The sequence below is a fragment of the Chlorocebus sabaeus genome, chromosome 25 (assembly GCF_047675955.1).
Source record: "Chlorocebus sabaeus isolate Y175 chromosome 25, mChlSab1.0.hap1, whole genome shotgun sequence".
NCBI lineage: Eukaryota > Metazoa > Chordata > Mammalia > Primates > Cercopithecidae > Chlorocebus > Chlorocebus sabaeus.
The window spans coordinates 86,309,662-86,325,048 of NC_132928.1; the positions used below are offsets into that span (position 1 = coordinate 86,309,662).

At 36.2% G+C, this 15,387-nt stretch overlaps 1 protein-coding gene across 1 annotated transcript; it reads right to left on the minus strand.

Annotated features, from left to right (window-relative positions):
- Window positions 1-203: 203 nt before the first annotated feature.
- Window positions 204-1,222, minus strand: LOC103230968 (olfactory receptor 2M3-like). The gene has a single exon (XM_007990109.3). The coding sequence runs from the start codon at window positions 1,152-1,154 to the stop codon at window positions 204-206; it is 951 nt and encodes a 316-aa protein (XP_007988300.1). The 5' UTR covers window positions 1,155-1,222.
- Window positions 1,223-15,387: the final 14,165 nt, after the last annotated feature.

The window sequence follows — 15,387 nt, forward strand, 5'->3', positions numbered from 1 at the left end:
ATTTAATGTCTTTATTTAAAATGATTTACATTGTAGTCACAACTGAATTGAATGTAAAGATATCTAAAATAGTTTATCGAAATAAATAATATAGGTGCCCATAAATATGTTGAGCAATGCACACAATCAATGATACTTTTAGGACTTAATAGAAAAAGGAGGATATTAAAAAGAATAATTTAGCAGACATCAAAACATAAAGTTTATGAGGTAACTCTCTCTCCAGACTTTCCCTTTCCTAACATCTTCTTGAATGCTCTGTTCACTTCCTTGTTGCGGAGGCTATAGATGAGGGGATTCAGCATGGGAATGAGGATGGTGTAGAATACAGACACCATCTTGTCCTGCACAGGGGAGCGATCAGACGTGGGCCGTATGTACATGAACAAACCTGCTCCATAGTACATTCCCACCACCATGAGGTGAGAGGAACAGGTAGTAAAAGCTTTGTGACGACCCTCTCCAGATCCCATGTGAATGACAGCCAGAATAACTTGAGCATAAGAAGCAATGATGATTGCAACAGGGAAAACAATCATTACTATACAGCAGATGAAAAGAACCTTTTCAAATATTGATGTGTCACTGCATGAGAGAATTAGTAGGGAAGGGAACTCACAGAAGAAGTGGGCTATTTCCCGAGACCCACAATAGGAGAAGGAAAATGTAGCTACAACATTGATAATTCCATCGGTAGAGCCCAGGATCCAGGAGAAGGCAGCCATAAGTCCACAAATTTGGGGTCTCATGAAATTGGTGTATCTCAGAGGGTGGCAAATGGCAATATAGCGGTCATAAGCCATAACAGCCAACAGAAAGCATTCAGAGCCAAGCAGTGATACATAGAAGAAAATTTGTGTGGCACAGCCAGCCATAGATATGAATTTGCTGCCAGACAAGTAGTTGAAGGCCATCTTGGGTACAGTGGTGCAGATGAGCATGAAGTCCATGAGGGACAGTTGGCTGAGGAGGAAGTACATGGGGGTGTGTAACTGAGTGTCCAAGTAGATGAGGAGAACCATGGCAGAGTTTCCCATGAAGGCCACTGAAAAGATGGCCAGGACCAGAAAGAAGAGGAAGGTGTGGGTGGGGCTGTGATTGAAGATTCCCAGGAGGATGAAGCCGGAGTTGAAGGTCTGATTCTCCCATGCCATGATGAATATGCTTTTTACCTAGCACCACAAAACCAGGTCATTAATTTGGTAAAACTTTACTCAGTGCCTTATAAATCATGTGATTGTGGTAAATTCTGTAGTTTGTTGATCAATACAGCATGACCAGAAGTAGGAAACTCAAAGATTAAGAATTATAGAATCATAAAGAAATATGTTCTTTCAGCACTGTCTCACTTATAAAATTATGGAGGTTGTCCTAAGTTTTTCTTCTGAGCATCCTTTTTCTCCATTAAAAATTAGAAAAATGATATCTAATATGTAATCGAATTTTTCCAAAAGAATATATCTCCAAAGCTAACAGATTGTTCCTATAACATGAGAAGTCTTTTACAGATAAATTGATAGAGAAATTCAGCTGCATTCTACATGTGACCAACACAATACTAGAAATGGAGAATAAATTTGTGTCTTTGCTCACATGATGGTAGGCATTTTTACTACCAGTGTTAAGAAAATCTGTATATTTACCTATTACTTTATAGTTTAGAGTATTTGATCTATACTTTATAGTAAGTTTTTTATACAGTAAGTGGATAAACTGAAAAGACTTTCAATTGTACAAATCAAAGACCTATGCCCTTTTTTCTATAGCTCAGATTTACAAATTAAATTATATTTCTTCCCCAAAAATACTCAGCACGTGTGCTTGTTTAGAAATACATAAAGGGTATAATTAGTTAAGGTGTGGTCATATTGGAGTAGAGCACACCTCTCTAATCCAATATGACTTATGTTCTGATTAGAGGGTGGCCATGTGAATACTGACACACTGGGGAATACGAGGTGATAGGAAAAGTAGGGATTGGAGTGATGCATCTACAAACCAAGAAATGCCAAAAACTGTTATCACAAGAGCTTAGGAGAGAGGAATGGGACACATTCGTCCTCTTAGAGCCCTCAGAAATAACTATCCCTGCTGACATCCATCTTGATTTCAGATTTCTAGCCTCCAGAACTGTGAGGTAAAATTATGTTGTTTCAAGATAAACAGTTTGAGATACTCTGTATTGGCATTCCTAGGAAACTAACACACACAATATCTCTCTAGAGAATAAGCACATATAAAAACAGAAATTCAGAAAAGCATGAGATTCACCCTTTCAAGAACACTTACGAAGCCTGGCTATGTGTTCCTCACTGGGGCTACCCAGTAATCAGAACAAACAAAGCCCCTGTCCATTCAGGTCATAGTGAGTGTGATTAGATGCTTACTATAAAACACTTTGGGATTTCATAAGAGGATAAATGTTTTGGAGAAAAGTAAGTCAAAGAAGGCTGTTAATATTGTGTTCAACTTTGAATAAAGCAGTCAAGGGAAACCCCACACATCTAACAGCTTCTGGCAAAGACTGAAGTGAGAAAGAGACCAGACCACAAGAAAGGGTTGCACATAAGTGAATTCCACAAAATGAAATGCAATAAATAGAAAATACGCAGAGAAAATAGAAATGTGTAGAAGATTTTGGGAAACCAGAGGATTTTCTAACTCAAAGTTATGTTTCTTGTATGTTGTGGCATTTAGATTGAATTGTATGAGATAATTATAAACGCATGAGCAAAGTCAGTATGTGAAGAATGATTATTCCCGGCAATAAAAAATGATGCCATGAACAGAAAGATAAGCCTGGTGAGTAGACTGATTAGACAGAAATGTACTTTTTAAAAATTCATGCATCACATTTTAATGAGACTAAAAATAACACAACAATGAAAGCTTAATAAACCAGGAGCAGCAAGAGAGTTAGAAGAAATTTGCAGAGGAGATGGAATCTGGAATTTGTCCTCATGGGTTGAAATACAATTTTTAAAATAGGGAGGTAGTAAAGTATATCTTTTTGAGTTATATTTATTTACATAAATTTTGAATAATATTGTGGGTAAGAATGAAAAAATTACTGAAACTTAGTTTCACATTTTAATTCAAGAACAACTGTGACCTGGGAATACTAACCTACCAAGAAATGCCTCTTCAGTGCTGGGAAGACACAGAAGGAACCTCCTTATGGGACTCTCGGGAGATTAGAATGTCAATCTCTAAAAGAAAAACAAATCATTTTTGTCAATGAGCGTGAAGAGAGAAACAGGTCTCAACCTCCTCCCTTTCTGGTTTTAAAACAAATGGTTATCAAGAACTTGGATAAACCTGATTGTTGGTATCTCAGATCTAGGTTCACTCAATGTCTTGAGAATGAGAAATGGGCATCTCTGGGATCTTTAGTGTTGCAGGTTTCCTACCACTGGGTTCCCTTGTGTTGTCCTCAGGAGGAGGTGGGCTTTTAAGGTCAATCAGTGGAAAAGACTTTGTATTGCCTCAATAATTTCCAGTGCTTATGAGCTGAATTCACTTCAAGAAAATAACTCATCTCAACTTACTTTATGGAACCACCTGTTTTGACCATCATACCATAGCTTTCCCAGTTATCTTGATCTTGTCAACTGTTGTAATACACAATTTATGCAAATAAAACTATATTATCTCAAATCTCCACCATAATTTGTCTTTAATTCAGCCTGAAATATTACTCCAAGAAGGAAGCTATGTCATCAAGTTAGCTTCTCCCTATGCTTCTTTTTAACTTGGCAAAGTGTTCTTTACATTTGGGAAACACTACTTCCAAGTCACTAAGTTGAAATGAAATGTTGATTAATTCTACTTGATCATTTAGACATTTCTACTGTATGTTTTACATTCAATTGAATGATGCAGCATTAAAACAAAATTGATTAACAAATGTAAATCTACATATCCCTCTGAATTTTCTCAGTTACATTAGTTTAGGCTGAATTTATATAAATGCACTCTTATTTGTGTTGTATTTTTGCACCTCCCTTCATTGCCTCAAAATTCCCTTCATACCCACGTGCTAACATTACCTTCATTGATTTTGTCCTGTCACAGAGAATGTGGCAAGATATATCACAAACACATAACAGTTCATAAGTGATAAAATTGAAAATACAGAGCACTAGATTGCCCTATGCCTTCTATATTAAGATCCATATGAACATTCATTCAATACGATTCTATAAAGAAAAATAATGTTTCTAGTGAGAAATTTGACATTCTTTCTAAGTTAGTAAGATACAGATGAGAAATTGTGCTTACCTTTAGGCACTAGGAATATGAGACCCAATCCTGAAGCTAAGTGTAAGTTATCCAGGATATAAACAATCCAAAAATGCAGTGAATATAACATTGGGATTCCAAGAGATATTAGTATATGTTCCTATAAAAATGGATCTGTGGTGAAATATATTAGCAACTCCAAGTTATTCAGGACTATTCACTGCCAAGAAAAGCAGAACATTTTGAGTTTGAGCACTTTACTAGAAGGAATATTTAAAGCAGCTTTTTCAGAATGGATCTGAAATTATGACATCTTGTTTTTTATTTTTTTTTAGAATACCTATTGATATTTCAAAGGTTGCCATGTAATGAGGTACAACACTTTGAACTCTGCATTAGACATTGCCTACCAACTATTTTTCCCTTAATTGAAACTTTATGCTTTTAATTTTATTTATTTTATCTAATCTGCATTGTTTCTGTTGTAATAAACTCCATCATTTTGTAAAAAGATGGTGCATACATTCAGTTTTTTTAAATGTATTTTTTACGTGTTAACATGATCATGTCCACAAGAGGAGTCATCAGATTTCATTACACTGTGATACTGTGCACATGCCCAGAGCAATGTATTGTAACACAAAGTTCATGAAAATCATGGTCAGATTTTACGACAGTGTGATACTGTGCACGGGCCAGAGCAACACAGAAACCATGAAAATCTGGGTGAGAAATTGAGAAGGCGCTGAGTGAAATGATGAAAAAGAGACATCGAGAGGCCGAAACTTGATCACAAAGAAAGAAGTAAAGCATTACGTGAAATAATGTCAGACAGCGTGTGTAATCCACTGAGGTTGCTAAAATGACTTTACCCTTTTGTAATCGGAATGATCAGGATACAAAACAAAACAAAAAAATCTCTCATATTAGCAAAAATGGGCATAGTGATTTTATTTGTAATATGAAAATGCAACCTGCATGTGCACTGGCAATGGAATTTATAACCATAACTACAGGAAGTAGCATTGATGAGTCTCGCAAATAGAATGTTGAATGAACAAAGTAGATCATGGGGAATGACTTCATGAATCCTATTATAGTAATTTAAACATACATATAAAAATCATTCATTAAGTGCAACAGTCCTGGAATAATGATTGCCTACAAAATAGACTTGAAAGGTTAAAAGATGAGAGAGAGTTGAAGTGTTTTTCAAAAGCACTGGTAATATTTTAAGGCATTTTACAAAATGTATATCTAACATATTTTATAAATAAACATTTTTGTATACTTGAACTTTAATAAAATATGTAAACATATGTGTAAATGTCTTAGAGGAGCACATGACAAATGTAAAGCCTTCATTAATACAGGTTGAGGATTTCGTATCCAAAATGCTTGGGACCAGATGTGTTGCAGATTTCAGACTTTTTCAGACTTTGGAATATCTGCATGTAGATAAAGAGATATCCTTGGAATGGACTCCAAGTGTAGAGACAAAATTCATTTATGTTCAAAGTATACCTTATACACATAGTCTGAGGGTAATTTTATGCCATATTTTAGAATAATTTTGTGTATGGGAGAAAATTTGTGTACACCAAACCATCAGAAAGCAAGAGTGTCACAATCTCATGTCAGCACTGAAAAAGATTCAGGTTTTGGAGTAGTTTGCATATTCGATTTTTGGTTTAGGGATTCTCATCCTCTATGAGCTACAATTATTAAAAGAAAAGAGAATGTGGCCAAAACATTCAAGTCATGTCCTGTTCTCATCTGCTACTTCCATCCTCTGACTCCCATTCACTGTCAATTTCTTTCTCAAATCTACAATACCACAATATGAAAATATTGAATTTTATCCAGTCTTTCACATTGATAAGCTGAGACAGGTAACCACTTCCTTCTGCCTTAAGTTGTACCACATTTCTCAAAGTAATATTGCACGAATAAAGTAGAACAATGTTTATAAAATTCTTAGCACACAAATGACGTGAGAAATGAAATCAATCATCACCATGTTCAGCAGAAATTTTGTCACTAGCTTCCAACCAGTCTTGCTTGGGCTTGGTTAGCTTACCTCTTAGTACTGATCTGAATAGCGTGTATTTCCAATGAGACTGTAGGTTCCTGGGAAGGCAAAAATATATAAATATCTTACATGTTTTTATATTTCCATCATCAGAAGAAAAGCACCTCACATACAATGGGTATCTTTATTGTTATTGACAAATCAATGAAGAGACAAAAGCTTAAATTTTTAGCCCTTGGGGAATCCATTCCCTTGTCTTTAATTATAAAAGTTTATATTACCTTCTATCTCCTCTCCTAGGTTGTGAAGCAGAATTAGCTTCCTTTTCTTGAAAATCCTACAAAGATAGTGATGACTCCTTCCTTGCAGATTAGTGTAAACGTTCTGAAACTTCTCCTGCCTCTCTCTCACATGATGAGGTAAAAAATACCAAGTGCTTTCTGTGCAACTGGTACTGTGGTAAAAAAAAAAAAAAAAAAAAAAAAAAAAAAAAGGTTTGTAAACTCACGTAACACCTACAACCATTGTGTATGTCAGATACCCTTATTAGACACCTGAATATATTATTATATATTATCTTTAATTATCTTCTCATTTTTGAGCCAGCCTTGCATCTCAGGGATAAAGCATACCTGATCATGGTGGATAAGCTTTTTGATGTGCTGTTGGATTCAGTTTGCCAGTATTTTGTTGAGGATATTTACATTGATGATCATCAAAGACACTGGCCTAAAGTTTTTAGTTATACCTCCCCCAGGTTTTTTAAATCAAGATAATGCTGGCTTCATAGAGTGAGTTAAGGAGGAGCCCCTTATCTCTAATTTTTTGGGATAATTTCAGTATGAATGGTACCAGCTGTTCTTTATACCGCTTGTAGAATTCAGCTGTGAATCTCTCTGGTCCTGGGCATTTTTTTTTTATTTTTATTTTTTGGATAATGCCTAAATTTCAGAATTCATTCCTAGTCTCTTCAGGGACTCAGTTTCTTCCTGGTTCTGTCTTGGGAGGGTGTAAGTACTTAGAAATTTATCCATTTCTTCTAGATTTTCTCGTTTATGTGCATAGAGGTGTCCATAATATTCTGTGATAGTTATTCATATTTCTGTGTGGTCAGTTTTGAAGTATATGTATTATTTTTGTGGTGAGGACACATAACATATCCACTTTCTTTACGTTTTCAAAGAATACAATCATGCATCACTTATGACAGGGATACTAAGAAATACATTGGTAGGCCAGTTTATCATTGTCCAGGAATCCTAAAGTGTACTTTCACAAACCTAAATATGTACACACACACACACATTAAATGTCCTGGCATCATTACTATCAATTATTTCTCTTACTTGATCTGCAATGCCAATGTCAAGTGCTACATATGCCGCATTATAATCCTATGGGATCACCATCATATATACAGTCTGATCTTGACCAAAATATCCTTATGCAGTTTATGACTGTACAATATAATATCATTTACTATAGTTACTTGTTGTACAATGTATCTTCTGTAATTTACTCCTCCTATCTAGCTGTAACTATGCATTTACTGACAAACATGTCTCTGTGTTTCTCTCATTGCAGCCTCTGGTAATCACTATTTTGCTCTTGACTTCCATGAGATCAACTTTTTTAGATTCCACATATGAGTGAGAGCATATGGTATCTGAAATTCTATTTCTGATTTAGTTTACGTAATACAATGTCTTCCAGGTTCATCTATGTTGTTGTAAATGGCAAAATTTCATTCCGGTTTATGAGTGAATGGAAATCCATTGTGTATATATATCACGTTTCATTTATCTCTTTATCCATTGATGGATATGTAGGTTGATTTCATATTTTGAGTAATTTTAAGATGCTTCAAAAAACATGGGAGCGCAAGTATGTCTTCAACATCCCAATTTCATTTTCCTTAGATATATATCCAGTAGTAGCATTGCTGGATCATATAGTAGTTCTATTTTTAATTTTTTGAGAAACCGCCATACTGTTTTCCATAATGGCTGTACTAATTTACATCTCCAACAACAGTGAATAAGGTTTTCCTGTCTCCACATTCTTACCCACACTGGTTATCTTTTGTCTTTTTTTTTTTAATTTATTTATTATTATTATACTTTAAGTTGTAGGGTACATGTGCATAATGTGCAGGTTTGTTACATATGTATACTTGTGCCATGTTGGTGTGCTGCACCCATCAACTCGTCATTTACATCAGGTATAACTCCCAATGCAATCCCTCCCCCCTACCCCCTCCCCATGATAGGCCCCGGTGTGTGTTTTAATAGTCATTCTAACTCTGAAGTGATATCTCTTCTGTTTTTGATTTGTATTTTCCTGATCATTAGATGCAGACCACTTGTTTTTACCTGTTGGACACTTGTTTGCTTTCTTTTGAAAAATGTCTATTTAAGCCTTTTGACCATTTTTAATTGGGTTTCTTCCTTTATTTTCATTTATTTATTTATTTATTTATTTATTTATTTATTTATTTATGGCTATTGTTTCTTACGTATTTTGGATATTAACTCCTTATCATATGTATATTTGGCAAATATTTTCTCCCATTCTATAAGCTGTCTCTTCACTGTGTTGATTGTTCCTTTTGCAGTGTAATGTAATCCTATCTCTCAGTCTTTGTTTTTCTTGCCTGTGCTTTGAGGTTTTATAAAAAAATCCCCATATCAACATCATCAAACATTTCCCTTATATTTTCTTCAAGTAGTTTCATTAATTTAAGTTTTCCATTTAAGTCATTAAGCCACTTAGAGTTAATTTTTGTGTATGACAAAAGAAAAAACCTGTAATTTCATTCTTCTGCATGTGGATATCCAGCTTTACACAAAAGCATTTATTGGAGAGACTGTCCTTTCCCCAATGTATGCTGTGGGCATCTTTGTTGAAAATCAGTTGGTAATAAATATTTAGATATATTTCTGGGCTCTCTATTTTGTTCCAATCGTTTATCAGTCTGTTTTTGTGTTAGTAGTATACTGTTTTCGTTATTTATATCTTTACAGTATATTTTAAAGCCAAGTAGTGTAATGCCTTTAGCTTTGTTTTTTTCCCTCAAGATTGCTTTGGCTAGTCAAGTTCTTTGTGGTTTCACATGAAATTTAGATTTGTTTCTATTTTTATAAAGAATGCATTAGAATTTTGATAAGGATTTTATTGAATCTGTAGATTGCTTTAAGTAGTATGAACATTTTAATAATATGAATTCTTCCAATCCATGAACATGAGATATCTTTTCATTTAGTTGTATCTTCGGTTTCTTTCATCAGGGTTTTATAGTTGCTATTGTAGTGACCTTTTGGTCAAATTTATTTATTCCTTGTGATGAACTCCCTTAGCATTTGTTTGTTTTTATCTGCCACTTGCAGAACAGATTTGCAGGGTACAGCATGTTTGGTTTGCAATTTCTTTTGCTTGTATATTTTGAATATGTCTCTCCACTTCCTCTGATTGCAACATTTTTGTTTAGAAGTTCACTTATAGCCTTATGAGAGATTCTTTATATGTGACAAGTTTCTTCTCTCTAGCTGCTTTTGAGAGTCTCACTTTGTCTTTGATTTAACAATTTGATTATAATGTGCCTCTTAGTATTCTTTTTTAAATTCATCTTGCTTTCATCTTTTGAATTTTCTGAATCTTTATGTCCATATTCTTTCCTAACTTCAGAAAGTATTCAAATAGTATTTTTTTCATAAACTTTTTGTCTCTGTCTCTCTCCTCTCTTTCAGATACTCCCATAATTTGTATATTTGTACATTTAATGGTGTCCCATATGTTCCTTATTTTTGTTAACTCTTGAAAATTTTTTGTTTCTCTAGATGACCCGGTTTTTGAATTCACTAATACTTTTGTCTGCATGATTGTGTTTCATGTGGGAACTTTATTGAAATTTTCAGTTCTGTAGTTGTGTTCTTCAGCTCCAGTAATTCTTTTAGTTATTTTTTAAAAATGTTCTCTCTCGTTTTAGAATCTCATTTGCTTCTTGCATTGGTTTTCTAATTTTATATAGTTGTTTATCTGTATTTTCTTTTATTCTTGGGCAATATTGCTGGTTTCTCTGATGTGTGCAATGAATTGCAAATATACCCTTGGTACGATTACAACAAGTAACTAACTTATGACTTAGCCAAGGAGTGTCTGTGTTAGTTTCACCAGCAATAAGAAGTGTATCATTCAGAGTTTTATTTTCTTGTATCTTAGTGAGCTTTGTTAAGATTATCATCTAGAATTCTTTTCCAAGCAATTTATATAATGCCATTTCCTTGGGATTTATTATTTGAGTTCATGAGCTTCCTTTGGTGGTATCATGTTTGCCTCATTCTTTGTTAACATGTAGCCTTGTATTGGCCCCTGAGCACATGAAGAAGCACACTCCTGTTTTAGTGTTACAGGCTGGCAACAAGTTAAGTCTTTTCCAACTAGGTCTCCTGACTGTTGAAATTGTTTCTGAGATTGCAGCTGAGTGGGACTGGATCTGGGTATTGTGGTTGATACTAGTTCCGCAGTGGAGGCCACAGTTGGTGGGGTTATTCCCATGAACTAGACTGAGCATATGTTGTATCTGGATGCTGAACGTACTGAACTCTCCAGGACCTTGGTCTGTGGGGCTGGTGGTCTGCTTCAGGGTTCACAGATGGCTGGATTTTATTAGGTATGCTGATAAAGGTGACTTTCCCTAGATCTCTGGGAAGAGTCCCACTGAATCACCGGATGGGCCCCTGAGCTGGTTGCACTGCTTCAGTATATGCTGAGACATGCTGGAGCTGAGACACAGAGATGTTTTAGGTACACAGAAACAACGGAGATCTTCCATCCTGTCTCTTGGGTTGAGGATAGGTGTCTCCCAGTGGGTTCTTGGGTGAGTAGCTCTGATCTCAGGTGCAGTTGAGAAGACCTGGAGTCAACTCATATGGCCACTTCAAGGTCCACAATGTGAACAAAATTTGGGCATTATCCTTCAGAGGCACTACTGGATGTGCCTCCCTCTGAGTCCCCAGGCAGGCAGAGGTGGTCTCAGTCTGCAAACATGAGGCACTAGAAGCAAAGTCAATTGTATTTGAGAACCTGGTGGGAAACAGAGGTTGGCAAGCCTGCCACAGGGACTCTGATTGTTGCCTCTCCCTCCAGGACTCTGGCTGTATGTAAATGCTCCCAGACCATAGCTGGGAGGTGCTAAAACCAAGCTTCCGGACTAATTCAGAATCTGCTATGGGTTCTATGTTGGCAAGCTCGACATGGCTGCACCAGCAGGCAAGAATCCAAGAAGTTCCCTATGTAGGCAGGATTGCATGTAGACTGCAGCTGAAAGAGGCTAACTCTGATATTCAGGGCCCTTTCTAGAACTGCTGTTTTTGAAAAGCCAGAAATCCTCCCCAGTAGTTCAGATGAGTGAGTCTCCAAACAAATGCTCATGCCTTTGGGATAGCTTCCCAACTGCAGCGAGAGGAGCTGGATCTGAGATTAGGCCCCTTTAGAATCTGCTGTGGGATGAAGGCTGGCAAGCCTGTTCCAGCGGATGAGAATCGTACATTTCTCTGCAGTTTTCTGCATAAGTGGGAGAGTTCCCTGACTATGGCAAACAGTGGCTGGAGTCATGACAGGGCCTTTGTCAGGATCTTCTTGGGGTCAGAGACCAGCAAGCCTGTTTCAGGGGCTTGGATGGGTGAGTCTCCCAGTAATTTGCTACACAGGTGGGCAAACTCCCTGGGCTGCAGCAGGGTGGGGCTGGAGTTAAGACGGTGTCTGTTCAGAGTCTGCTCTGGGACAGAGGCCAACAAGCCTGTCCTGGTTGCACAGAGGAGTGAGTCTCCCTTTTAGTCCTCTTGTGAACAGTACAAAGCTGGGACTAAAGCCAAGAGTAGCTGGAGGCAAGTTACAGGAAAACTTTAAGGCCCACTGCCGAGACTGACGCAGGCACGCAGATGAGTCTGTCTGCTGAGGCACTGCTGGGCATGATTCCTCCTGGACCCCTTGGCAGATGGTTTTGGTAATAGACACAAGGCTGAACAGGGCTATAACCAAGTCCTTTGGGGGAATGGGGCAATTTCCAGATTTGTACCTGGGAACCTAATTGGTGTGTCTGCCACCGAGGTGTGGGTCTTCACTCTCAAAACCACCTCCTCACAAAAGAGACCTGGATTTGCAGATGCGTGCAAAGTTTATGTGGTCGTGGTGGGATACAAGTGGGTGACCTCCTATGCTGCCATCTTGCTTGGAAGTTCATATTATTCATCAAAAAAGTGACAGAACTTTCTTTTTTAAGCATCAGTAAATCGTATTTTCAAGTTGGAAACTAAATTACATGAGGCTTTACAAGAAAAAGTGAATGATAACTTAAAGTACTGTAATTAAAGTCAAGGTACCAAATATCCTGGAGGAATTGAAAAATTAAATCACAGAGGACTCAGCATAATTGTGTTGCAAGGGTTATCTCTAGAAATTTAAACATTTTCAGCCATTTTGAAGCAACATATTGTGTTGAAGACATCGGAAGGTAAGGTTTAGGGATGGAGTATAGTCCAAAATATCTAAGGCATTCTGGAGTTCAACCACAGTTAATGAAATTGCATTTTGTGCAAAGGTTCTATATCAAAAATTACTCTGTTTTAAAGTCCTCCAAATAGGGAAGTAAATGCTTCATGTTAATCTGCAACACATCTCTTTATAGTCTCTGTGAAATTAAAGCAGTATGTTTCTATATTTGTCACAGTTTTTGAAAAATATTAAATGAAATAATACCTGTGAACCTGCTAAGTCAATGTAAGGTATTATTTACAGCAATAGAAAACATCATAAGTTAAGAATCATTGTAAGATTCTCCAGTGGATCTTGTCTATTTGTTCATACTTTCAATTAATTATGGAGGATGTATGGACTCCATCGCTGTGTAAACCTCACTTGTTTAAGAGTACATAAGACATAAGCATATAGCCTACCAACAATCTAGTAAGAAAAACAGTATATTTTCAAAAATATTTTCTGTTGAGTAACAGTGAAGCTTATTGGAAGATTACCAAAAAATGTGTGACAAGATGTATACAACGGTGGTAACAGTCATCTGATGAATGCCTACTGCAATACAGTTATTTTAAGGAAAAAATTTTAAAGAAATAACTCATTATTCTTTATAGCAATTCTGTGATTGATGGGAATTTTTTTTAAATCTCAGAGATATTATTTGACTTGCCTGGTAGCAAGATTGTTGGTTTTACAGCAGAAAGGTAAGCCCAGGTTTATCTAATTTGAAGGTTTTTGACATTTGCAGTTTGTGTAAAACAGACAGTGGCCACATGTGTTCTGTGAGTTGAGTAAGTCAGAGCTTGCTGTCTATAAAATGATGAAACAAGCATGGAGAAAAATGCATGTGTGCTGTAACTGGAAGAAGACATATGATTTACAGAGGTAAAGGATTATGGAGAAGAAAGATAATTTCAAGCAAGACAAACCTGAGAAAGACCTAAGCTCACATTTTTGTATCATAGAGATCTCTAAGTAGAAATGCAAAGGGTTTGTACTAGAAAAAGAGAACAGATGACTTGAAATAGAGGCTTGAACAATTTTCTGAAATTCCTCACAAACAAGATCAATAAGGAAAGTAGTATGTTCTGTAACAAAATGGAGACATTGAATGCCTTTAAGGAGAGTGCTATTAGTAGCATCAAAGGGTGCTTTGGAAACATTTAAAAATAATGTATTGTGATATACTGAAGAATATAAGATTAATTTTATCCGTAATCTCCAGGGGTACAGATGCAAAGATTTTTTTTTCAGAAGTACTTATGAACCTTTTTAAAAGACACCAGCAATCCTTTTTGTGAGATATGGTTTGAAGTTTCTGTCTGTAGGCAGCGGGGTGTATGTGATGAATAATTTCTAAATTTCAGCAAGGAGAGTTTTTGCATGCCATTTTTGTCTAGAATGTAGTACCTGGTTTTTGCATCTACGTTTGAAAGTGGGAGAGTGATTTGTCTATTGGCACGATGCAGCACATCTAGGGCAGACACTGAGTTTAGTCACCAACATTGAAGGACTGCTTCTTGCCTCATTTTCCTCTCCTTTCCTCGCCATTCCGCTCAGTTTCCCTGCAGCACCAACATTTCTTCTTTCAATGTGAATTGCCTTTGATACTCTGTCTTTACTTAGTCAACATTTCTTCTTTTCTCTCTTCTTCTCACTTTACTATCTCAAATTCCCCTTTCCTCAGAGTATCTTTGTAAAACCCCTTCAGCCTATAGTTATAATTATTAAAAACCCAAACTGTTTAAAGTTGAATCTTAGATTCAAAATGTTATGTTTTAAAGATATTTGAGACAAAGGTTATTAATTCCATATGACAAGAGATTTCACAAGAATTGGATATAAACTTGTGATTAAATTTTCACAAAATTTATAAACAATGTTGTATTACACATTATGATTTAAGCGTGCAACTCCAATGTCTACACTAACCCTTCATGCTAATATAGCTCTAAATAAATGTGTTCTTCCTAATATCACTTAACTGGCTTTCACTAAGACGTTGCTTATGTGAGACTGAAGTGAAGGAGACAGCTGAGTGCTCAGAAATAAGTGCCTTGACAACCAAGAAATACTATTTGCTTTAGTCTCCTCTGATAGGAAAGTAAAGAAAAGGATAACTGGTAAGACTGGCTTTGGCAAAAAGTGAGGTAATACAATGTAACACAATATAAATATATTCTATGCAAACTAACCTTGAAAATATTTGAACTATGAAAATATTAGAGGAATATATAGGCTGCATCTCTCTATCTGCTATACTGTAGATATTGTATTTCTTTGCTAGGAACTAACAACTGAAAAATGTTTCTCAATTAATAAGAGAACAGCTCGTCTTGATCGGTTCTACTATCCCACGCTGCTGTTCTTCAGGTGGGGCCTAATATGGGGTAAAGTGAGCAGATGATTTTACATAAGTGGACAGAATGTGACAAGGTATAGATTTAAAATATGCCACAGTTTGTTGTTAATACAGGAGGCATGGAAAACATTTGTGAGAAAAAAAAAAGATGTAAAATTAAACCTAATTAGAGTCAGGTCCTGTCATTGATTAATAATGGGGACCAGGACATTTTAGT